At 39.5% G+C, this 27,254-nt stretch overlaps 1 protein-coding gene across 2 annotated transcripts in view; it reads right to left on the minus strand.

The window, feature by feature from the left end:
• LOC108437661 (splicing factor SWAP) overlaps window positions 1-27,254 on the minus strand; it is a 133,400-nt gene that overhangs the window by 57,291 nt on the left and 48,855 nt on the right. For both annotated transcript variants that reach the window (XM_017714909.2, XM_017714902.2), the window contains exons 11-13: window positions 18,609-18,693; window positions 18,006-18,242; window positions 1,424-1,608 (exon numbers count right to left, since the gene is read on the minus strand). In XM_017714909.2, the coding sequence (XP_017570398.1) occupies window positions 1,424-1,608; window positions 18,006-18,242; window positions 18,609-18,693 (507 nt within the window). The remainder of the gene's footprint in view (window positions 1-1,423; window positions 1,609-18,005; window positions 18,243-18,608; window positions 18,694-27,254) is intronic.

Here is a 27,254-nt window from a genome sequence, read left to right on the forward strand (position 1 = left end):
GCAGAAGCAGTCTGCATGCCTGGGTGCTTGGTTTTATTACACTTGTGGCCATGGAAGTGACTAACACCTGAATTCAATGATTTGGATGGGTGAGTGAATACTTTTGCCAATATAGTCTATGCTCTCAGTGATACCTCCTGGCGTTGTGATAATTGTGCTACCTTGATGAAATGTACTATCATAGCATTTTTAGGTAGTCCCCTACATAAATCTCTAGGTAGGATATTTTGCTTCAATAACCTAATCAAAAACGCTACCAGCATTAAAGCCGCAAAGCTGGTCGGCTTCTAGCCCGCCAGCTTTCTGTTCAAATTGACAGCACTTATTATTATAATGCCTGAGATGTCAGCATGTAACTGCTGCACCATTTAAGCTGGCAGATAGGAAGCCAAATTCAGCCTCATGTAAACACAGGTAGGATAGTTTGACAGTGTAAAAATCAGAAAATGTTTTGAGCATTAAAATAATAATTTGGATATATAATTTGAGAGCCTAAATGTGCTTAAAGGTTTAAGCAAAGTTTTGAGGGTGTCCTTACAGAAAAGATTTGGGTGACTACTGACTTCTAGTCTTTGTTAGCAGTGGTATCCTCATGGCTTAAGTTTAAAACCAAAGAGGCATAATATGGCACCAAACATGTCTCTACTGATCAATTACATCTGATGTCATTGGAAAAATGTGATGCTGAAGCAATCCCTGAATATCCAGGCTTCTTCAAGATGTGAAACTGAAGCTCTAAGTAAATCTGAATCTTCATTTTGTTTAGGAGCGTTCTTATTTTTAACATTTCTTGTTCAGCCTCCAGCAGAGATCTTGCCGGGTGGGAGATACAAACACACATACTCGCTCATATGCAGCCTCAGAGACTCCACTGCTGCCAGAAAAGCTAAATCACACACCGCCTGTTTCTCTGTTAAGTTCATAAAAGGGCCTCAGCAGCACAGAGGGGATACACTATGCACAATGCTTTTACACATCTCATCTGTACTGCCGAAAAGGGAAGTGCAATCACTTGCTTGGGGGATGAACACAAAAAAAGACTATAACAATGCATGATGAGTACTGTATTACAGTAATGATTATGTTTTCCCAGATTGATAAGGTTAATTTAAAACGTCTTTTACAGAGGATGTAACCACATAATCCTCAGAGTCTATGTGAAAATGTGATTAAGCCTTTAAAAGTCTTGTTTGGTACAACAATCAATAAAATAATAGGCCAAAGCCAACAACTAAACACTATGCAGAAGAGCCAAGTTCTCAGAAAATCTACGGAATGAAATATTCAGCACTTGGAAATGTGAGCGAAGTGTTCGTACATTTTTTACACATATGTACGCGGAGGGACGTAACTGAACACAACTGGAGCAAAACAGTGTTATAGTGGAGCAAGTGGTTAGGGCAGGACATGCAACCACACTCACCTCAGTGGAAATGGAGGGCTCATCAGCTCGTTTGATCTCAGCCTCAGGGCCACGCAGGGTCTGCAGGAACAGGGCTGCTTTCCTCTTGCGCTCGGCCTGGAGCTGCTTCTCCTTTGACTCTTTAGAGGCCTGAGCCAACTTCTCCCTCGCAGCTGCTGCCAAGCGGTCCTCCAGCTTCTGCTTGGCTGCAGGGGGAAACAGGCAGCAGGGTTAGACACATTTCAAAACTACAATAACCATCACAACATAAGAAAACGTTCTATTGGTGTTCCAAAATATTCCATCCCTTGTCAGCAGAAAGTCCTGTCTATATAACCTAAACCTAACCTATATAACCTTAGCTTCAGCTCACCTGTCACACACAATAAAAGTCAACAATTAACAACTGGACATTAGAGGACCAAATTTAGCCTGTTTTTTCCAAACTTTGAAGTACCGTTTTAATTGAGACACATGTAGACTCTACCTAAACTGCTTATCCTTCTGGGTCGCAGGGGGTGCTGACGCCTCTCTCAGTGGTCATTGTGTGGAAGGCAGGAAACACCCTGGACAGGTCACCAGTCCATCACAGGGCAGAAACTCAGACAAACACAAACGCATTCACATCTAGGGGCAATTTAGCATGTCCTTTTGGCCTGACTGCATGTCTTTGGACTGTGGGAGGAAACCGGAGCACCCAGAGGAAACCCACACAGACACTCTGAGCTCATGCAAGCTCCTGACTGAGACTATGGAATAAAAAGAAAAGGTTTTTGTTTTCAGCTGATAACCAAGTTGAAGATTCCTGAGCTGTGGTCTGGTTATGTTTTGTTTAAAGCTGTTTTTTAATGTTTACCAAAGGGTTGAAACGTCCCACATTGTTGTGTTCAGACTAGGGATGCAAATGTTTGCCAATTCTTCTGACAGATAACTGACCATCATTAACCAGCGAATAATAAGCCTAAAATCAAGGAGCAACCTATCAAAATATCAATTATCAAACAATTCTGAAATCTGACCGGCTGAGCCATGTTTAAAGTCAATGTAAAACACTTGATATTTTGCACACTTATGAGTGCAGAAAAGGTTCGGTATATAGATTTTTGAAAGCGGTACTAATCGGTAGTTTCAGGCATCAGCATGTATTTAAAATCAACAGCTCAAAACTGTAATTAATCAGAATTAATTAAATGTACCCTTTCTTAAAAACATGGCTTTGTTTAAACTGAGGGAAACTGTTGAGGATTATATATCCAAAAAGACAGGAATACATAACAATGTGCTGCTTGAAAGTTCTCAAGTTATATTTTTCACTCATTACTAACCCACATTTTAAAAAACACACCACGACTTGTGAGGCAGGCTGAACCGCAGCTATCCCTAGTAATCACCTTCCTCCATGTCCTTCAGAATTTCACACTCGTTCATCATTGTAGTGTTTTTTGACCATTCTTCCAGAAGCACATTTGTGAGGTTAGACACCGATGTTGGACGACAAGGCCTGGCTCTAATTCGTCCCAAAGGTGTTCTATCAGGTTGAGGTCAGGACTCTGTGCAGGCCAATCAAGTTCTTCCATACCAAACTCGCTCACCCATGTCTTTATGGACTTTGCTTTGTGCACTGGTGCGCAGTCATGTTGGAACAGGAATGGGCCGTCCCCAAACTGTTCCCACAAACTTGGGAGCATGAAATTGTCCAAAATCTCTTGGTCTGCTGACGCATTAAGAGTTCCTTTCACTGGAACTAAGAGACCGAGCTCAACTCCTGAAAAACAACCCCACACCATAATCCCCCCTCCATCAGATCTCATCCTCTGGAATAGTGATCCCGAACATCACTCTTTTTAGCTGCACACTTCATTTTCTAGTAGGCCTGTTTAGCAGAACCAATTATCTATTGCACCCTCATGTTTTTAAACACTCCTCAGCTTGAATGAGAAACCTGCCTATTCAAATAAGAACAGTTGTCCGTTTCCATTTTTTGAAATGTGAAATAATATTTTAAAGGTTTTTTTAACCAATAGCATTGGTCAAGCAGGTGTTTATTAGCTGGTTAATAGTTAATCGATTATTTATTTACATCTCACACTAAACAACTGTGCAACTAGGTGTCATCTGGCAAACACAAGAATCTGTTGAAATCCAACCTCATTTTTCTGTCATGCTCTCTGATTTGTCAGCAGTGTCTTTCCAAACTGGACTAGGTCCTTCAAAAGGAGGGCTGATTCCACAGGGGTGGTTCTATACAACCTGGCGATGATGTTTTGCCTGGAATTTGCGGCTGCACTTAGACATATCAGTGATTACATTTGGTTGTATTTGTCCAGCCATGCAGTTGGTTTAAAACAAATGCAAGTAGTTAAAATAAAACTCCAGCCGTTTTATTGTAAACAGTTGCAGTTAAAGTCAAAGCCTATCCTAAAGAACGTATTACTGTCCATTATGCTTTTAAAGAATAAAATTTTCCCATTTATAGCATGAACTCTGGCACAATTCAGCAGCAGCTCCTGCTAGTGCTGAGGGCTATATGTATTCCAGTGGCAGCAGCTTTTTAGTTTGTTCGGGCTTCATTAAGTTGCTTATGGTGCTGAACGGTTGCCCAGGCTGAGGTATAACAGCCTTAAAAACATCCAACTCTTCAAAAACTCAAAACAAACAGAAAGCACAGCAATGCTGGAATGATGAAAAAAAGAAAATGACAAAGTTTGAGGTTTCATTTCTTTTTAATAACCTCTCAACCAGGAACTATAGAAAGAGTGCAACGGCCGGTTGGTGACCTGCTCCAAGCTTATTAGCATAGAAAACGCACAGTGGGTTTTGATATTAGTACTAAAGCTGGCATGGCAGCTGCAGCGCTTCTTGACTGGGCCTGTAAAGGATGGACTCTAGGTGGAGCTTGAATTTGACAATGGTTCAGCTTTGCTAAGCTCGAGTGGGCAGAGAGTGGGTTTCTGCAGTTTGTTCGGCGGAAGTGCACGTCAAGAGAAAATAAGTCACTACATTACGCAAGCAAAGGAGAACACTGTCCCTATTCTTCTTACTAAAAATAGGCCCCCTGCCACGCAGAATCATATGAAACACTGTGTGAATACTACGGGTGAGAGAACAGGCTTGGTGCTCAGTCTCACTTGCTGAGGAAAAGGGCAAGAAGGAGGAGAGGAGTTGGGAGAAAGGAAACTGAGCAGAGAAACTGAGCAGCAGAAAATGAGGATAAAAAGAGAAAAGGAAAAAAGACGTGTTCGGCAACGTTTGTGCAACTTTTTTTTTTTTTTTTAAGAAAAAAGATAAAAGCTTGGCTATGAAATAAAATCAGGTCTACAGCAGCTATAACTGGTTAACCAGAGAGTAATGATGCATCATGATAACATTACTATGCCAAAATGTGCAAATTGTAGTGACATCACTTAATTAATTATTAATTATGCTATTTACAGTCTTAAAAGTAAAGTTTCATGGAAGGCTCTTAATTTGGATGCTTGGCTCAAGTAAAAACTATTAAAAAAAAGTTTTTCAGTAATACTTTAAACGAACGCTGCCACAAAAACTGTAATGGTATATGCTGTACAGAGTTGTAATAACAGATTTTGTCCAGTCATAAAACAGCATTAAGTTATCATTGTCATGATGTTATAACCTCTAAAGTCATGATTAATAAATACAGCATGTTTAGCAAAATATATCAAGTTGTCATGACAAACGTGACATCTACCATGACGCTTACTGAAAATTTTATCCTTTAATAATATTTTCAGAATATTACAATAAAAAAAAAGTGGAAACTGAAATTTGTTTGAAGTTCATTTTACATTGATAAGAATGACTTAGCCATGCTATATATTAAGAAGAAAATATGTTAACATGCACAACATAACATTAAATAAAATATTTCAAATTATTAGTGGTGGAACTTTGCATTGTAACTTTAGGAAGCAAGTCATTCTGAGATTGTTCTCTGACTTCTCTAAAACATTTAGAATCAGAACCTGAAGTCAACAGCATACATCCATTTTTATTTTTAAAAGAAGGCAGCAATAAAATCATCCTGATCTGCTCTCTGGGTATGTCTGAATTTTGGAACTAATAAACATCGACAAACAAATAATAGTCACCTCAAATAGAGGCAGTGCACTTGACAGGTCCTGAAAACAATTTCTGAGTCCTCCTTAACCAGACACAGAGAAAAGCATGTGTCAAAATGATGTCGAGACCAGTAATATGCTCTCAAGAGCAAGACTGGACTCCAGCACTTAAACACTAGTCTGTAGCACAGCACTGCATCCCTCAGCATCATCAGTTTTTCTGTTTTCATCCATCTACTTTCACTACAATACCCAACATGCACCGCCCAAATACAGGATACAACCACTGGCAATCCTCCCCACAAACATTAAAAAAATGCACTGATGTAGAGGCTAATTAATAGACATGATATTCAGCTGTCAACCAGTGATGTTAACTATCTGGCTTCCTTGTGAATTCATCACTTTGCGCTAAATAAATAAATAAATAAATAAAATAAAAAATTGTATAACAAAAACATTTCAAACAGTCTGGCCTCCTGCATCTGCCCCAAAGAAGTCCCTCACACCTTCAAGAAGCATCATCAAATAGGTTTTCTCATTTATTTATTTACTTTTCCATTTTTTGTCTTTAAACTAGAAAATGTTACTCTCAGTACAGTGTGTCCCAAAAAAAGACATAATTTCGTAGTCTAATCACAGCCAATTCTCCCTCAAATGCTCTGTGTAAAAACTAACCAAGCTTGATTTTTTGTTTTTTTGTGTGTGTGAGAAAATGTTCGAACACAGTTACACAAGAGTGTCCAGCATGCAATTTTGAGGAAATTCAATAAAAATGCACCAACTGGAAAGCAGATTCGGTCATGGCACAAAAAGAAAAAAAAATCAAAGAGGAAGTTGTCTGTGCAGGGCAAAGGGATCTGAACGACCACCAGTATTGGAAGATATTGTCAATCAGGTTCGAGAAACATTTGTGCAAAGCCCTGGAAAGCCTGAAAGAAGAGCATCTCTGGAAGCAAGTGTTTGGCAGGAGCTGGACTACCGGACTTGACGTGTGTTGTGTTTTAGGCGTACTGAACATTTGTGAAGCTGTAAAATGGGTTATAAAATCTACAACCCTCTGAAGTTCTTATTCGAATTTTGATAAATAAATCTGGCTTTGTTCAACATGAAGCCTATTTAATTTTGTTTGCCTATGACATGTAGTTACTCAGATATTCACATCTCAAACGATGCGATTTTTTGGGTCACCCTGTACTACTGTAGTACTGAATGTAAGAGGCATGTATACAACACATGGTCACAGTGATGGTTGTGTGGTTCATTTTGGCCAGAGAGCCCCTTCAAGAGTGCAACTGTAAAGTGAGAACACCAAAGGCTGCAGTCGACACATTCCCAGCTCCAGCCTATGGGGCATGATAGACTCTACATTACTCTTCATTTGATTTTTGTTCAAACACTTGAAAAAATATCAAATCATGAACCCAGTACTGTAAACCACACTGAAATGTGAGCTGGCTGTACAGCTTAAAACCGAATGCTTCGTTCTCGTACATGCCTGCGCACTCGCCTTAATGAAGCCGTCCACAAACAAGAAGCCAATACCAGAAAGCTACAGTTCTTAGGGCGATACTGATTTCCTTAACAAATCAAGAGTCACAGTTTGGCCCATGATCAAACATATATGCTCCCTGGCCAAATAAGCTAATGAAGAGAGCACACATACGCACTTCACTAAATGGCCCTGATTCATTCAATTAAAGCAATGGGCTCATTCAACATCAGCACTGCTAAAACGTCTCAGCAGTTTAGTCTTCGATATATGCAGAAGTACAGCCACCAGCATTCCACCTCCCTCAGTCTCTGTTTCTCTGAAGCACACTCACTTTATTCAGTCACAGTGAGCGGCGGGGTAATTTAATATGAGATATTAAGATGACAAATAAAGCAGGCAAGCACAATATCAAACACAGGAGTTGAGAATAGGACATTACGTCTATTTCAGATGGACTGATAGAGAATTTCTGGTCCAATAAAATAATTTACACTTTATTGGGGCCATTACTGATAATATTTTTTTATTTAATGTTTTACATTATGTACATACTGTACATAAACAAGTAAACCTCTTATTGGGGCAGTCATGGGCTGGAGGCTAGGGAACTGAGCCTGTGAGCGGAAGGTTGCCGGTTCAATCCCCAGCACCGACAGTCCATTACTGAGGTGTCCTTGAGCACCTAACCCCCAACTGCTCCCTGGGCGCTGTGGATAGGGCTGCCCACCGCTCCGGGCAAGTGTGTTCACTGCCCCCTTGTGTGTGTGTGCGCTCACTAGTGTGCATGTGGTATTACTTCACGGATGGGTCAAATGCGGAGGTGAAATTTCCCCGTTTGTGGGATTAAAAAGTATCACTTACATAAAGTTATTCACCACAGAAGGTGATTTTAAAGTATGAATTCCTAAACAGAAAATGGAAAAAAAAAAGAATATGGATTTGACTCACTACAACAGTTAGCTAACAATAAATAATCATGATTGGCAACGATGAACATGACACGATGAAAAGTAAAAATTAACAATAGCAACAAACAAAATGCATACCTATGTAATCAAGGCTGCACAATAGAAACACCTACAGCTAAGACTTGTAACATATATATCTTAATAAAAATATAATGAGCCCCTTGCAACTTCATTTGTTTAGCTCATTTTGACTGTTGAACAACATTCAAAATGAAGCTCAGAATGTCCCCAGTCGCTCATTTTGTCAAATATTTACTGATAGCCACATATTAAACTTGGCTCCATATCAGTGCTGCTAAGTTGGTCAACAGAAATCCTGCCACTAATCTGTCTCTTTATTTGAAATAAGCTGCTTACAGTTGAATGCAAAGGAATTAACACAGCCAGTCAAACAACATGCTTTGTTGATTTTCTAAGTGAAAATAAGCCAACACATTCTCTACAGGGAACAAAGTTAAATATTGCATTTTCCTGCAAATGTTAGAGCACAATTTTTATTTATTTGCTGAGTTTAACATAGTGGAAAAAAGAACATGAAATACTAAATATGCTATAACTTTTGCACAGACTATTGTGTGTTTTATAGGACTGTATGAACAGGACACCTGAAATACTGTATGTTTCGCCTTTTTTGAGAATTAGTCATAAAAAGCGGTTTAAAATATACAATTTCAAAAAAAAAAAAAAAAAAAAAACTTTGAATATAACGTGTGTTGTTAGTAGATGTTACAGGGAGCTGTTGTAGAGTCATGAAGGGAAATTCCCACCACTGGTGACTATACAGCCCTAATTTCTATGGTACAAGATATGGTACTACAACCCCAATTCCAGTGAAGTTGGGACATTGTGTAAAACAAATAAAAACAGAATACGATGATTTGCAAATCCTTTTCAACAAATATTCAACTCAATACACTACAAAGACAAGATATTTAATGTTCAAACGGATAAACTTTGTTTTTTGCAAATATTCACTCATTTTGAATTTGATGCCTGCAACACGTTCCAAAGAAGTTGGGACAGGGGCAACAAAAGACTGGGAAAGTTGAGTAATGCTCAAAAAACACCTGTTTGGAACATTCCACAGGTGAACAGGTGAACATTGGAAACAGGTGAGTGTCATGATTAGGTATAAAGGGAGCATCCCTGAAAGGCTCAGTCGTTCACAAGCAAGGATGGGATGAGGTTCATCACTTTGTGAACAACTGCGTGAGCAAATAGTCCAACAGTTTAAGAACAACTGTGGTCTGAGTCCATATTTCAAATTGTTTTTGGAAATCATGGACGTCGTGTCCTCCGGACCAAAGAGGAAAAGGACTGTCTGGATTGTTATCAGTGCAAAGTTCAAAGGCCAGCATCTCTGATGGTGTGGGGGTGTGTTAGTGCCCATGGCATGGGTAACTTGCACATCTGTGAAGGCCCCATTAATGCTGAAAGGTACATGCAGGTTTTGGAGCAACATATGCTGCCATCCAAGCAACGTCTTTTTCAGGGACGTCCTGCTTATTTCAGCAAGACATTGCCAAGCCACATTCTGCACGTGTTACAACAGCGTGGCTTCATAGTAAAAGGGTACGGGTACTAGACTGGCCTGCCTGCAGTCCAGACCTGTCTCCCACTGAAAATGTGTGGCACATTATGAAGCGCAAAATACGACAACGGAGACCCCGGACTGGTGAGCAACTGAAGTTGTACATCAAGCAAGAATGGGAAAGAATTCCACCTACAAAGCTTCAACAATTAGTGTCCTCAGTTCCCAAACGCTTATTGAGTGCTGTTAAAAGGAAAGGTGATGTAACACAGTGGTAAACAGGCCCCTGTCCCAACTTCTTTGGAACATGTTGCAGGCATCAAATTGTGCGAATATTTCCAAAAAAACAATAAATTTTATCTGTTTGAACATTAAATATCTTGTCTTGTATCTTGTATTCAATTGAATATAGGTTGAAAAGGATTTGCAAATCATCATATTCTGTTTTTATTTATGTTTTACACAATGTCCCAACTTTTGGAAGTGGGGTTGTACATCAGGCTAAACCACACCAAAGAAATTTAGCTTTAATAAGATCGGCTCAAATTTTCAAGACTGCCTTTAATGCACGCTTTTCAACAACATTTATATAAAGAGAGCTGAGCAGAGAGTCTTGTGATCATAGTCTGGATTATTGGTTAGATTTTATTTAAAATCTTTAGCCTTGTGGCAGTGAGTGCTAAACACTTGACTGCATGTTGATGGTGCACTTTTCCTTATGAAACTGCAAGGAGCCACTGAAGGTGCAGAGGACAGTCTCAAGGGAAAGTGCACCTGCATGTTTTGTTATGTACATGCTTTACCCTTTCATAGAAAGTAAGTCCTTCTAGCGTACAAACACTCATGCCCACCTCTAGCTCTTTCTGAAGGCTGCTCACACTGTAGCACCTACTGTTTTCAATACCAATGAATAAAAAATGAATGAACACCGTCAGATGTGCATTACCTTTGGCCAATTTTTCAATTTTCAAATAAAACAAAGTAGCATGTAAGACTTTTTATTTTCAGGATTTATTATTAACTCCCCAATTCATGACACTCATATATAGCAATTAATCTGCAAAGCAGCCCATTTTGAACGCAGTTTCTGTTTTTTTGTTTCCTGTTATCACAAAAAGAGTCGTGTGCATACATCCACCTATTCAGTCTATAGCAGTTTAGCCCCGCCCATTCACGCTGAAGTTAAGTTTTTTGGCCTAGACTGCTTTGTGAATAAGGTACAAAACAGAGCAGCCAATCAGAAGTCATTAACATCAGCCCTAAGCAGACAGTCACAGATTGTGTAATACTAAGGCATAAAGAAAATAGTCACGTAATAATTTATTATTATGGTCTGTAGTACATAATCCCAGAGAGTAAAATAAAACACAATAGCCCATTTAATACATGCAATAACTCAGAACTGAACGAATCCCAAAATAGGCAGTCCCTCAAGATCACCCGTCCTTCCTAAATTGTGTTGCAAGTGCCCTACTAAAACAGAAAGGGAGTTATAAAGCATGTGATGCTCTCCCTTGCAAGGATACTGAATGTCCTCTGGTGTATGCTCAGCCTTGTTGACTTTCAAAGATTTCCTGAAAACAAAGCGTCTTACACAGCATCTGATACTCTACCTATGCCAGTTCCTGAACCAGGAATCTTCCTTTAAACTCCTCCAAGTTTCATCTCCTCTCTGACAGACCACAACAAATACGGTCCTGCGTTCTACAGTGCTGCATGAAATGAATTATAATGGTCAGGCACTGCATGAAACCCCTGTGTGCATAGAGCAAATGTCAACTGAGCACAACATTTCAACTGCAGGTACTACTAAAGGTTAAACAAGTAAGTAAGTAGAGTTGTATGCAAAAGTTTGGGCATTCTTTGCCCATTTTGTTGTTTTATTAGCATCTGTGAGCCTATAAGCATGCTTGTCCCAAACTCTAGACTGCTGACTGGCTGTCTAAATTACATTCTGTATGCATGTTATTAATATCTGTGCTACTTGATTAATCTGCACTTCATTATGGTTTGTAGATACAGCCACTCCGGCACCTCACATTCATTTTGTAATAACACATTATTTCTTCTATTCTTGTTTCCTCTAGTTCTGCAATATTCTTCAGCAATCTTGCTTGCCACATGTTTAAGATGTACCTAGAGATTTTCAATGTTTAAGTGTCATTATGATGGCCATTCCAACAGTTTCAGCTTGCGTTTCTTGAAGTATTGATGATCAATGATTTTGAAGTGTGATTTGGATTACCACCATGCCGTAGATGATGGGCTATTTCTTCTTTCATATGGGGGTTTTGCTTTGCCTATCTTGCCAGAATAATAGCAACTCTATCTCAAAGTTTCTTTGGTCTTCCAGATCTTGCCTTTACTTCCACAGTTCCTCACAGTTCTTAAAGACATTTCAGGCAGTGTAAAATTGTTTTTATAGCCTTCCTTGTAGGCATCAATTGGCCCAGCCAGCTGCTTAGAGAAGCCCACAGTTGTTAAGTGTCGGCACATAGTTAGGAGAATCAAAGAATTTACTATGCTCTGGAATGCTCTGGAATGGTCATTGGCCTATCCAGTCAACTTGCCTATCCAGTCTTAATGTGTCAATTATGTCCTAACTAGTTCATGATTTCACAGATGGGCATCCAAACCTTTGCACATGCTGCATTTTTTTTTAGGTTAATCAACTATAAAATAATTGTCCATTAAAATCTGCTGACATTTTTTTAATGGTTTGCTATCGATGTCATTCACTTCTTTTCACTTTAAAAATCAAACTTTTGCGTACAACTGTAAAAATACTAAAGTGCATGACTTTTTTTGTCCAGTCTTTTTCACTCCAAAACAACACTTTCTTTGGTGATGGAAAGGGTTTGTGCCAGCAATTCACATATTCCAGGTAAAAATGATAGCAAAAGGTAAAAGTTAAAAGGTACTATTTTCACTCTTTGCACACACAAGTGTGTGATGCAGTTGGGGCTTTAAGCTGAGCTAGGAGAGGGACATTTACTCCTCTGTTCAGTCAGACAGAACTGCATGCAAAGTCGTAACAAAGTCACAGGCAAAATGTGCATCAATCTGCACTGTAACCGCTACTTTTGACAACTGAACTAAATTAGAGCAGCAGCAGAGCTGCCTAGGGTTGGATCCCGCTGCACGGTTAAAAAGTAGGTTTTTTGGAATCAGCCAGACCACACAACACTTGTGTCCCATTTCAGACGACAGAGCGGCTTATAATCTCGCCAGAAATCACTTCGATATTCTATAGATTCCTATAGCAAGTTCTGTGGTGATTTGCCAAAAGCCTATTTACACTCACTTCTGGACTTGAGATGCACTTGAGACGCATGTTGACTGACTCGCAACTTGAATCAGAGACTTCTGACTTATGAAATTTCAAATTGGAGTAGAACCTTGATGTGGTAAATGAATGACAACTTTTATTTCCAATTTTAAATCTTAAAACTATTTTTTTAGCTATCGTGCTAGCTAACTACCTTATGTACTACTACAATACTGTCTTTACTGAGTGTAGCGCTTCAGTTCTGTCAGTCAGACTGAAGGTTCTTATATAATGAAAGGCTCATAACTTGAAGCAGTCTTTAACCTGACATGTTTTCAGTAGGGTTCTCTTTTGTACAAAGCAATGCCTGCAGCTAATAACAAGACCAAAGTAAAAATCTCGACTAGACTCGAGACTCGACTCATAACCAAGACAGTCTAGACCCTGGAAATCACTTGGAAATGAAGTGACTTGTAAACATCTCCCTCCTAACACCAGGTAGAAATAAGGTATATGACAGGATTCTATGCAAATTCGACACCACAGCATATCTTCACGGGACAACACAGTGCCACAGGGTCAGCAGTGCAGCCAATACTGCCTCGACTTTAATGCAATATATTAAAAAAATAAATAAAAAAATAAAAAAAATCTAAAACTGTACCACAATGTTAATCATCTAAGACATGATCACCAGCATTAGCTAATCAGCTAATATTCTCAGAGAGCGGGAGAAAAAGAAATATGTTTAATTCTCTTGTGCCAGCCATCCAAACGTCAGCGTTATTTTTTTAAAAAGGAACGTAATTTGGTCTTACATTATGAAATAAAATATATATAACCAAGTCTTGAAGAGGCTGCATAATTACATGCTACGTACATTATTAAAACATTAATTATTTTCAGCTCAAAAACTACAATTAATCAAATTAAATGTCTTTTGTAAAGTTAAAAAAACAGCAGATAAGCCTAAATTACAGCCTCCTAGTCTGCCCCCAGCGTGCTCTGAGTTTGGTAAACAGTGCAAAACCCCAGAAAGAAGATACAAGTGCAGGGGGGGGGGATTGGTAGCTGAATCCAGGCATTGGTAATCACAGCATGCGACTGTGATCCTTTTACAGTCCATCGATACAGATTAGGCAGCTCCAGGCCAATCAATAGCCCTGCAGTCTAAGCCCATGTGCCACTGACTGAGGGGTGCCTTACCGCAGTGCCATTTGTTTTACTTTCTCCAAGCTACTTTACTCCGTGGCACTGGTCTTATTATGCTAATACGCCCAACGTTCCGCTGCTTAACGGATCTTCTGCTGCAGTCGCTGTCAGGCTGATCCAGTCTAAACTGCATGATGGAACATTTTGGAGTCTGCAAGGGATGGCACGCTCTGTGCCGGTGGGTTATAGAATTAGTCAGATAAGATCAACTTTAAAATGCCTAATTCATTATGGAAAATAACAGGATCTGCATGCTAGGCATTAAAAGTGTAGCATATCTGAGCTCACGTGGGCTTTTGTCCCTAGACTGAACTGTGGTGAACGATGAGCTGGAAGCAAGGCTCATTCTCCAGGGAGGGAGCGCATGCATGCGTTTGACTGAGAGGTGTCCTTCTCTCATGTTAACCCCACAACAAACTCCCACTTGATTAAAGAGGACAGTTGGTGCTGCTGGTGAGGATGCCATTTAGCTATATCCATAAGGTCACAGCTCACTCTTCCAATGCATATAACTTAATGTGACAAGACAGTCAGCTGGTCAACATCTCCACTGAAGAGTAATTAATAAACTGTACACAGAGATGTGCCGATGCTTCTTTAGTTAATGTGATCATTATTAGCACTTATTTGTGTGTCACTGGCAACTTGAATCTTTCGTAATAGACTATTTACAGTTTGGATGCCAAATAAAAGAAAATATCAAACTACAATGAAAACATTTACTGAACTATGTTATCATTCTAGTGTCATCACTGTGCTTGCTCCTGCACCCACTTTAGTGTTAGTGGCAGTTAGTTTTTGGGGGGGGGGGGGGGGGGGGGGGGGGGGGGGGGGGTTGGTCTAACCAAACAAAATAACAAAAACAAGTAGTCGGTTTACTGCTGTTATTTTCCACATGGTTAGCTAAATAAGAGGATTCTGTTACAGTGCAGGCTTTTTATGAACACTTTATTCCAAGTCATTCAGGACTATTTCTTCTGGTCCATTCATCATAAAATATTTACACAGCTTAAAGGGCAGCTGGCATTTTCTCTCTCTCTCTCACACACACACACACCCACACACACACCCATTATATATATATAAACACACACACACACACACACACACACACACACACATATATATATATATATATATATATATAATATATATATGAAAAAAAAGCATTGACAATAGAACAGGACGGTCTGAAGCAGCTGCACACAAGTCTAAGGTCACAATTTCCAAAGCCAAGTGTAGAATAGAGGAGTATGAAGCCCCCCAGCACTGCACGTGGAGCAGTAGAACTGCATTTTCTAGTGGAGCATCAACCAGTACTATTGGGATGACCCAACCCTAACTACAACCCTAGTCCTACCACTGCTGAATGCAATCAAATCCTCAAGGCAAATGCTCTAACATTTAGTGTAAAACACACACACACACACAATTTCTTTATTCTGCTATGGTCAATAGGGTTTACCTAATAGGCCCATTTTATGTACCCACAGGGCACGCATGCAGGAAAAAAAGAAAAACATAACTAATGCCCATTGAAATAATGCAAATAAAGTCACTGCTCTATTTCTAAACTTACACAAAGATGTATTATAACCCTACTTCCAATTATTTGTGTTTAAAACTATTAATTATTTATTATTAATTCGTTTACAGTGCCCTCCAGAATAAATAGCACCCTGGTAAAAATTAACAAAAAAGGCTGCAAAAATAAAAGCAAAAAAAAAAAAACCCAAAACAAAACAAAAAAAAAGCCCGTTTGTTTGATCATCAGTTTGATCTTACAAAGGAAAAGTGAAAGGACTCGAACACTTCAGTAACTTAAGATGAACAGCAAATCTCATTATATAAAGTCCTCAAAACCATATGAATTATTTAGCATCCTGGAAATTCTTGTTTCACAAAAGGTATAAATGCGAAATGTCGCAGACCAAACACCACTAATCATCAATCAACATGCAAATTTAGTGAGATAAAAGGTTGCTGCCTTCAATGAATCAGGCGGCGAGTATAAAAGAATGGTTTCAAACCTGAAAATACCTATCTACACAACAAAAGGTCAATTTCAATCTACTGGAGCTTTGGGACCCTGCAAGTGGAAGCAAGTGCATGCCGCACCCCCCCCCCCCTCACAAAAAGGAGGAGGCAAAACTTTGACAAAATTGCAATCCAGTTATTTATTATAATTAAGATTTATTTAATTGTCTTTGTCATAATGCTGAAGAATATGTGCTGATTTCATCCTGAAGGCACCAACTCTCCAAATCGAAGATTAAAAGCCACCTCAATGTCAATAAACTATCTGGAAAGGTTGTCAAAATAATGCCACTAGTATTGTCAAAACAACAAGTGTATGCACCTCAAGTCGACTGCACGGAGCTCTGATTGGAAGTGGGTAATGTAATCAGATGAGACAAATAAGCCTTTTCGCAACAAACTACAGTGTCAAGGTCATGTAGAAAATAAACCAATCCCAATGTGAAGTATGGTGGTGGATCACTCATGTTGCCAAGCTATTTCAATTCCAAGAACCCCATCTTATTAGCAAACATGGAATCGAGGATTGTTTTGAGATGCATAAAACTAATAATTTGACCAAAATAAGCGCAGAGATTAAGGTGTGTATAGCAGGCCAAAGATCCGAAGCATACCTCCAGAAAAATAGTTCACTAACCACATACTCAAGCTTTTGCAGGACAACCAAAATCCCCTCATCTAAACTTCTCTAATATTTTCACTGTAAGATCAAAGTGGCTAAGTAACTAAAAAATAGCTTTACCTCAGGTCAACAACTTTGAAGTGCACTGTAGTAGTAACAATTGCAGGAATGGGGGCATCAAAAAACTGTTCTGTGTTCTGCAAAACAATGTGCTTAAATGTAAAAAGGTGTAATAAATTCTAATAATTTAAATTTAATATTTCTATTCTGCTAAACTTTTTTAGAATATTTTGATGCTTAATTGTTAAAAGTTGCTTAAAATATCTGAATAAATGTCTTTACAGAGTGATGAGTGATTCATGTTTTTATATAAATTTTATCCAAATTTATTTGAATGTTTTTTTTCTTTCTTTTGGAGGGCAGTTATTTCCTCTGTGGTATTCTCCCCAGAACACCACTTTCATTCCTTGTTTTTCTTAAAGCAGACTCATGATCAAGTGTAAGAGATGCCTGCAGATCCTTAGCTGTGACCCTAAGGCTTCTTTATCACTTGTTTACGCTTACTACAGTATGCCCTTGCACTGATCTTTGTAGGACGCCCACTCCTAAGGAGAATTTCAACAGCGGTGAATGTCTTCCAAGTCCGTTAAAATACTTTTGTAACCCTTTCTAGTCTCTACAGCTTTTCTTGTTTGATTAGGAGCTTGAGCAGAAATATGTTCTGTTGAGCAGCGCAGAACAAAATTTGGTATTTTGTATATGGAAGAGCAGGTCAAACCCACTTCTGAAGAGCCCAGAGCACCTGATTCCTAGTTGACATGCTTTTTCCTACAGTGACCTGCTCTTTTTTTGTTTTTTTTTTAAAACAGTATGACAATATGCTTGTAAGCACACTTTTAGTAGCAAAAGGCTGCAACTGCTGCTAATTCTAGATAATTCTTTAGCAAAGTAATTCATCACTCAGAGTGATTTTCATAACGTTCAACAAATTGCGTCTTGTCCCTTTCAACCTACACAGTGCTTCATAGCAGTTTGCTGAGAATAGCCTTGTAGCTCCTCAATAAGGTGTGATTAAATAAATGAGGAGTTGATTATGTAACTCCTAGGTTGACTTCTTTGTATTCCTTGTGCACGGTGGAAATACAAAAGGCAGTAAACTGGCACCTGAATGAAGGCGTACAGGCTGGTATTCACCAAGACCTCAGCTAGAAGCTTCAGCTGACAGAACGAGCTAATGTACCGTGCAAGTATTAGGCCGAGTGCTTTTACAGAACAATCGATACGAAGTGGAAAGTGTAACATTTCACATTTTCTTCTACATGATGTTACCTCAGGATAACAGTTTGAGGTCACCCACCAACGTGCACATATGTGAGAGGGGGATACTCTACCTTGCTTAGCCTCCAGCTCCTCCAGAGATAGCGTGGGCTTTTTCTCCTCAGGCTGTGGGGGAGGCGCAACCTCTCTCTGCACCTCCATTCCTGGCATGGCCTGCTCCGCCCCGTCCTGCTCATACTCTTTTTCCTTATCCTCGTCGGAGTCGTCGTCTAGCCGAACCCGGTTCTTCTCCAGAGGCAGCATGTCGTTCTCTTTGGACTTTATGGCAAAACAGATGGGCGCAAAGGACGCTGGGAAGTGAGACACAGAGGTACAGTATTATTACTAAATCTGTCTCATTTAGGCATGGCCATTAACCTTCCTCGCTGGGCTGAAAATGGGCCCAGCACTGATGGCCATTAGGACCAAAGACAGGATCATTACAGCCTGGCTCATATCTCAGCAGAATGAGTGTTAACACAGTGACAACCTTGCAATGACACTCTGCTCTCTGAGTAGCAGTATTAAATTTGGAGATATTCAGGACAACAACCCCAATTAACAGAAAGAGGGAGAGCCTAACTGCGTCTGGGCAGGAGGAGTTTTTGGTCATTTGAGCCAGGCTGGTGGTCTGGCTCTGGAGGCCAGATCTATTGAGGCGTGCGTCCCAATCTTACCTTTAATGAGTTTGCCCTCGTTATTCTGTTTGTCTGAGGAACAGTTAGCTGTGCTGCCTCCATCACTGGTCCGCACGCCAGAGCCCTGAAAGAGAACAAGAGATTGAAAGAATAAAGTGCAAGACAAATGGACATCGAATAATAGGTAAGCAAGCCAAAAGGACAGGAAATGAGAGGGCTGCATGATGCACATCTTTTTCAAAATTCTGAACGACTCCTTTGTACATCTGCCCTTTTGGTACTGTTTCTGCTTTTGGCCAACATAAGCTATGATGAATTTTCCGAGCAACCTAAGTGGTACAGTAAAAAGAGCACATAAAAGGCCAACTGGGACAGAAAGAGAATATGATTTTAATGCAGTGGAACCTTCGCATCCACCTTCTTGTTCTTTCTGAGAATGCAGGAAGAAGACAGAAGAGGAAGAAGATATGGATTCTGCGAGTAACAGCGACAGTCCATGTATCATTTTTCTTCTAAGCATTTCAATGAAAAAAGGCTAACAGTATGCCACACTTTCCAGGGATGAACAAACAAGCATACATGTAGAAAAACAAACAAATAAACAAAACAAAAAAAACAGCTTTAAAAACAGTTTTGTGCTATGGAGCATTTCAGCCCCATATTTCACTTCTTTAAAGGAATAGTCCGGAAAAAATCATTTACACAACTTTCCACTTATCCCAGATTTAGTCAATCGGCCAATACAAGTTTGGAGTCCACAACTTAAAATTACCCAGTCCTTTCCTGTAAAAATACCTTTTCAAAACTTCTCTCAAACCACATTCAGGCCTTCATTAACGGTCAGTGTGGTTGTAAGCATGACTTACAGTGAATGAACAGAACTTCACAGTACAGCTGAACGCTGCGGGCAGCCTTTTTTGTGTGAAGATACACAGAGAAGGGATATACGGGGAAAGAGTAATTTGCAGAGGCTGACAGAGGCCTTGATGTCCACACTTCCAAAACCTCAACTACATGCTGTGCGAATCTGTGAAGGTGTCTGTCAAAGTAAATGTTGACTGGCTCTCCAGTAGCACTGAGGGCAGGAAGGGACACAAACAATACTTGACCTGAACCAGAACTACCACAAAATTAAAATGCACCTGACAGATGTGCAGACATTAGAGAGGAATCTGATGCAATCAATCCTCTCCATAGTGGTCAGACTGTTCTTTTAATGTCCAGCTTAATTGTCAAATTAGTCCAGCTTAAATGTCAAATTCGAGTTCAATTCCACAGCCTGCGAAATACTGCACTGTTATTCTAAAACATGTGTGGCAGTGAGACAGGCAGAAAAAGCAACAGATTCGAATAGGAGAAGAGAGGAAGATGGAGACAGAAAGGGGAGACAGAAAGGGGGGAGAGAGACAGAGAGACAGAGAGAGAGAGACAGAGAGAGAGAGAGAGAGAGAGAGAGAGAGAGAGAGAGAGAGAGAGAGAGAGAGGGGATGGCACAAAGGTAATGGAAAGTGGAGCTAAAGTTATGTCACTAATAGAAGTTTTTCAATATTTTACAGTTCTATTAAGGAAGTGTCAGAGGCTCGTCTGCACAGCCCGGTGTAAGATGAGAGGTCACGAGGCCATTAGCCTGCCAAAAAATCTCTGTCCCAGCAGTGGTGAAAGATGATGGGACAGCTGATGGGAGAGAAACCAGAAGAGATGAGATCTGGGACAGGCCAACTCACTCGAAATAGTGAGGAATACAAGGGAGAAAAAGGAAACCAGGCCGGATAAGAAAGTACTTAACTACATGTTCCAACACCTTAAACAAAGAGCTATTCTGCTGCTCTAAATTATGAAAGCTCTTTACAGCTGCTCGCTGTTTGTTTCTGCCTTGTTGCTTGGCCCCGTATGGACGAGTGTTTTCATTAATGTTTTAATTCATTGTGCTTGTGTCATCCTACCCTGGTGCATTAATATCAAATGCACATTAATATCAGAGTGGGACTCTTCTATAGCTTTGCGTATGAGCAGTGCTTCCTGCATAGGGGAGTCCAGTTAATTTATATGCTGGAATGCAGCATAAAGAAGCAGAAATCTTGCAAATCCTGTTTATGTGGGGAGTGCCAACCGAAGAAAAACACAGATGGAGCATGACGTGGAAGCAGTTTTGTCCAAATGCAGCTTTAGGAGATTTTCCATAAGAAAGTGGTGCACGGTCAACATGTACAGCATCTCATGCATGAGTTCAGCTAAGCCGGATCAAAGCAAGGGAATAAGGAGACTTAGCCTGAAGAATACATGGAAGTGAGGGCAGAGGCCACTCGAGGGGATTTCAGTAAAGACTAGTTTTCTCAGTGCAGCAGGTTAGCTAAGCTTCACGTAAGCGCCTCTCAGACACGAAGACTCATACCCTTCTTATACATGGGTCAATGACATGCATTTTTGGTGCCCAAGTCCATTATATTCCTAGGAAATAAATAATCTAATACATACACAAAGTAGTAGCACAACATTGTACAACGCTTCCTTTATGTAAATGCATTTTCAGTGCACCAAAGTAATAAAGGCATTAAGAGGATGTAATTTCTGATGTGTTCCAATCTCCTGTGGCACAACAAAGTACTATTATTCTGACACATTTTCAAGAAAGAGTGGGCAAGGTATTAATCGTAAAGAAAACCTCAAGTGACTCTTACACTCCTCAATATTTTGATTAGGGGACAATCACTGTTAGGCTGGTTCAGTTTACCTGTCAGCCGGCGACCACAGTAAAGCCATAAAATATGTTACCATTATAATGCTGTTTATTTGAAGAAAAAATAAGAAATAAGAAAGAAATAAGAAAGTATAACACTTTAGACAAAGATTTATATGGGTGTCCATGTACAAGGACTATCTTGAAGACACCATCAGTAGTTGTAAATAACTTCATTTCTTTTGATAAATGTGTGTCAGCACATTTACAGTTTCTGGCTGGTAAAATTGATTATTCTGTTTAAAAATGAATTTCTACCATTATAAAATCTTGTAAACAAATATCAATACTTTCATCAAATTTTTGCAGATACAAAATGCACATCATATCCTTTTTAAGAAGAATATTTTTATTATTAGTGTATGAAAACATGTATTAAACTTTCAATTTTAAAAGCTTTGCTTTCATTGAAATACCGGCATACCTATAACTGTCCTTTTTGCTGGGAACATGGTCCACTCTACTGCAAAGGACTAAGCTCCGATGTCACTACTTCACTATATTTCCTTGGATAATTCCTTAAGAAGCTTAATCTTTGGTGACTAAGTAAAAACAAGAGCATTTCTATCAATTTTGGAACATGGAAGACTCATTGGTTTCAAAGTGACTGTGACTTAGAGGGCTGTGGAGCGAGGGGATCCAGATGACAATTCTGAGGCAGAAGAATTTCTCTTCCAGACTGTTCATGTGGCAGACAGCATATGTGGAAACAATGAGTGAAATCCAACAAAAGGAGGAAAAATAATACAAGCCCAAACACTGAAGTCCCTGGTCCCTGTCATGTGGGATAAAAGTCAGTCAAATACTAGTCAAAATACTTGTAAAGGAAACATTAGTATGTGTGTATATATATATATGAGAGAGAGAGAGAGAGAGAGAGAGACTTAGTGACTTTGCTATTCTGCCCATGTTTCTGTAACTAATAACTCTAAATTAGTTGCTGGAGGCCTTGTGTACAGTGTGATTATTTACACTAATCAAGTCATCAGTGCGGTGGCCCATGGCTGCTCGCTACATGAGGCGGTTTGTTCAGCCCTGACACCCCCCCCCCCCAAAAAAAAACGGCTCTGGCATCCTGCTGGGGCCACCCTCACCCACACACACAGCACAGTGAGGCAGCCGGAGGACAGAGGAACATACCAGAGTAAGAGCACCCGATTCCTCCTGGCTAGAGCTACGTAATCTATCGTGTGTTGATCGTTATCATGACAATGTCCTTAGAAAAAAACTGTTACCACAAGAGGCTGCAATATACAAACGAGCCATTTATTAAGTCAAAAAGATGCTGGGCTTTGAGCAGCAATGCAATCAACCCACATTTCTGAATGAGAACCAGTTCTAGATTGGTAAATACCAGAGTATCAATGTAAACAATTCTGTGATCAGCGGTGGAGAAACTGGAATTTTTGTAAACACTAATCTGGTCCCTCTCTCTCTCTCTCTCCCTCCCTCCCTCCCCTACACTTCTTTCTGCAAGAGGGTGGGGCTGTCCTTACTCGGGTTATATAAATGATTAACCGATTAAGTCGATCTGAATTGGAAATCAGAATGCATTTTCCTGTGTGACATATTTCCAAGTGAAACAGGCTACTCGTGTCGGACCAAATTGGGGGTGGTACATGATTTTAGGATTTGACTGCATCGCAAAAAGTGGGCGCTCCTAAACAAACACAGTCTGACTCCGAAAAAGGAAATCAATACTTAAAATAATTGTTTTGATGACATCTGGTTAAGTACTACAATATTTTGAGGCGCCTTTTCTGTAGTTTCTGAAATATAAATCATTAATCATTGAAAGCTTGATTTTAATATGTATTTGTGTGTGTGTGTGTGTGTGTGTGTGTGTGTGTGTGTGTGTGTGTGTGTGTGTGTGTGTGTGTGTGTATATATAGACACACACACATACACACACTTTTTACTTTTCAAGCCACCGACTAGGCAAAACGCGGGTTATCAGGCCACCTTATTGGCATCCACAGTGCTCTTGCTTTTCTAACACTTTCACAGCAAGAGCTCGAGGAAAAGACTTCAGGATAAAAAGAAGTCGAGTAAAATAAGTCGGTGTATGAGTGCAATTACCTACTTTTGAGGCATGAGATGGACTGCGCGTATCTATCCACATTGCTCCTTCACAAGCTGACTGCCCTTACAGCCTCTCAGCATCACAGTGCAGCAAAAACTGTCCGGTATCTAACTGACCTCTTGTATACAACTGTGTTTTACAATAGCTTTGAAAGTGGGTCAGACAATCAGACCTCAGAACCAGAATTATGTTTTCTAACTGATCATTTGAGGCTGCATCCTTGATTTTAGGTGTGTCAGTTATGAACTAATCAAGAAATCATGATCAAGCATGATAAGCAGTATTAATGAGAGTAAAAGTATCGATAAAATCTCAATATCTAAAGATGTGAGTAACCTAATCACTTAGATTCCATTGAGGATAAAGGCTTTCATATTAACAAACAAATGTTTAAAAAAACTGATTTAAGTAATAAAAGCTAATCTTTAACCACATCCCATCAAGGGTTCGCTGATGTTTTTATTACACTGCATGGCTAATTGCAACTGTAATGTGTTATTTTTGTCTATACTTCACAGCCTTACTCCTGGGACAAAAAAATCCAGAGCGGCCATAAGCAAGCAGCTGGAGGAGGAGTGGACGTGATGTTGTAAAGAGAATGCCACAGTATAAAAATAAGAGGAAAGTGATAACTGAAGTGAAAAGGAAAGACGAGGTAGAGGAGAATAGATAAAGGAAGAAAACAGAACGACAAGGAGAAGGACAGGACAGGAGATGAAGATGGAGAGGAGAGAGAAAGGGGAACAGAAGGAGAAGCCGTAAAGCAGAAAGACAGGAACAAAGGAGAAGGTAAAAAAGCAAGGAGAGGCAGTGAGAGAGAGGCATAACAAGAACAGACTCTGAAAAGAGAGGAGTTAAACGTGAAGGAGGTTTTGGTGCCTCTCATGAGAAACAAACACGATGAGAGACGACAAATACAACCGTGTTCAAGGATCCAGAAAAACAGAATTCTCTGCTTCCCTCACTTCTTCAGAAGGTACACTAAGGCATAGTGATGTACAAAAATGCAGATTCAAGGAACAACCGTCTGGGCTGTTTTACTAGATGAGCAGCTTTATTACATTCAACTCATAATAAGATCCACTTTCATATAATAATAAAATACCTCCTGCTTTACTTACAAATCTCAATGTGGTCTTGACTGAATGTTTAGAATCCAGACATTTACTTTCTTGAATGTGCTACAGGTGAGAAATAATTAGTCAAATTAACAAAATTAGAGATATAAAAAGTAAAAAAAGGATATGATCTGTCACGGCCTGTAATAACTTCAACATTGTAGGCTTGAATTGGGCATATTGAACTGGGCTATTCTACTATAGATGCTATTTTGAGGTTATATATTTTGTAACATTAACTGATTTTATTAAATCTTTAATGAACCTCTCACATTATGACATAAAACCAGGTCATATTGTACTTTTTAATGTTTCAAAGGCTGTAACTCATGCATTCATCGGACCTTGCTAGACTTATGTTCCCTTTAAATGATGCACGAAAGAGCCACTAGCTCCCTCTTGTGGAGAAACGTTATTAGAGTGCTAAACATGTGCAAGAGAGTGAATGAGTTCCAAAGCCATGTGCACATAGTGGAGATGGTCTGAAAGTCGACTACAGATGCCTGAGGGAAATCATAAAATATTATTTTCATAACTTTACAATCAGTACAATCAGAACCATCAGTACACTTATGCTATACAAAAATAAAAGTTCAGAAACTTCCTTAGATGGTCTCTCTCAACCACAGCCCAAAAATATAATTATTTAATATAATAATTATTAATAATTTTTAATTCAATATTTAATAATTAATCATTACATTTTTAGAAAAGCCGCTTTAAAGTACTGTCTAGCTCTCGAACAATTCAATTTCCCAACATAGCATCGCCATCAGGTTACATGTCCCTTATCTCCAATTTCATTGGATCACCCAGACCCACTGGAAGGTTTTAATAGAGGACACTACAAAGACAAAGCTGAGAAGTTCTAGAGTCTAAGACAGAAGAACAAGTGCACTACTGACAGGCAGACGAGTAACATAACCGCAGTGAAACAAAAACATTCGTTCTAATGTTATAATGAACCCGAGCTGTGTTAAACAGATTCAATTAACGATGTTAATTTGTCAGTGAATGTCGAATCCTGACAACAGTCTGGAAGATGCTAAAGAGTAAGAAAGTATGCAGCATTGGGGAAGCTGAGGGAAGCTAGAGCACTCATTGCAATGTGTTGGCCCTGAGGTAAACCATTACAGCCACGTTTCCAGCCTTGAAAGACACCAGACACAGCCCCGCAGGCCAGCAACTGGCCAGAACGGAGATGCTTCCGCAGTGTGTGTGTGTGCCTGTGCATATATTTACAGAACATCTTTGAGGCTAGGCCCAAGGACTGACACACAGTGTTGAGCCCCAGGGAAAGGCTTGTCAATCTTCAAGCAGCCATGCATCATAATGTGTATATCTGTTAGCATGCATGGGCCTTCATCTGGCAGAGCAGTTGTGGGATTTAAAAGGCAGAAATATTCTAATTCAAGTCACCACGGTCAGGCACTCTGAGCACAGACACAGGTTTTCTGGTCATTGTTTCACTTTATTTAGCAGCCAGGCAATCTCTTATTAACCGTTTATTTGATTATTGATCATCAAACTGGGTATTCCAGTAAGCATCTAATTAGAAATAACAGACTTCAATTCTCACATTTTTCTTACTAGCTGTAGGCTAGCAAGATGATCGCTCATCTGATAAACAGTACTGATATGTTATACCTTTAAGAGAGGAGGAAATCAAGCTCCACTCTTGCTTCAGATCTAAAAAAAAAAAAAAAAAACCCACAGGACTTTGTCCATTCTTCCACTGAGAGAAGATAGCTCAACACTAAGGGCTTGAAAGAATGTGTAGCTGTCAGAGAAGCAAAAGAAAATAAGACAAAAAAAAACTAAATAAGGAAGTTGATGGTCTTCTCAGTAGGGATTGACCACCTCGGAGTCCAGATTGCAACATCACTGAACTACTCAAATTACTCAAAGAATTACTCGGGACTGCGAGAAGCAGAAAAAAAAAAAACCCAACTAACAACTGAACATACTATATACTAAAAAGTTTAATATATTCAGTTGTTGAGATATCAATGATTTGCTGTTAAGTATACATATGAACTTGTGACAAATTTCCCAAACCCAAGCCCTTTTGGTGACCGGTGATAAAACACCCCAGTGACCATCTACCCTATGCTGTGGTCTAACTAGATGCTCAATTTTATTTAAATGCACAGATTTAACTCCTCCATCGGAAAACCAATTGATCAAAAATGTGATGAAAACCATGAAGCTGAAGAAAATCAGATGTAACCTTTATGGATTTTACAAAACCTGGGACCCACTGATGAACTATGTGAACAGTTTACCTGTCCTGCAAAAAAATTTCTCTACTGTTGATGTGTCCTATCTATACTTAAATAGACTACGATGCAGGGTTTTGGTAGTTTTTTGTGATCCGTTTCTGCTGTGATCACTTGCTATTGGTTTTGTTTCTTGTCTCTTTTTGATGTTCCTTAATCTTCTATACACAGCTGTCCCTTGAGATATTTTAAATTTACAAAATAAAGTGTTTACCAAATATATGTGCTCCTTTTTCCCCCTCTGATGCTGAAAAACTAATGGCTTGTACAGAAGAGCTGGAAATTATATTACTGAAGTGTAGTCTAACTTTTGCACAGCTATATACACACACACACACAAAGTTAGGGATATTTGGATTCCGGGAAAATTGGCTGCTGGAGACTGGGGTACCTCAAATGCAGTGGCCTGCACTTTCTCCAGACCTGAATCCCATAGAAAACCTATGGGATCAGATGAGTTGCCGTGTA

This window comes from Pygocentrus nattereri, chromosome 16 (genome assembly GCF_015220715.1).
Source record: "Pygocentrus nattereri isolate fPygNat1 chromosome 16, fPygNat1.pri, whole genome shotgun sequence".
NCBI classification, from domain to species: domain Eukaryota; kingdom Metazoa; phylum Chordata; class Actinopteri; order Characiformes; family Serrasalmidae; genus Pygocentrus; species Pygocentrus nattereri.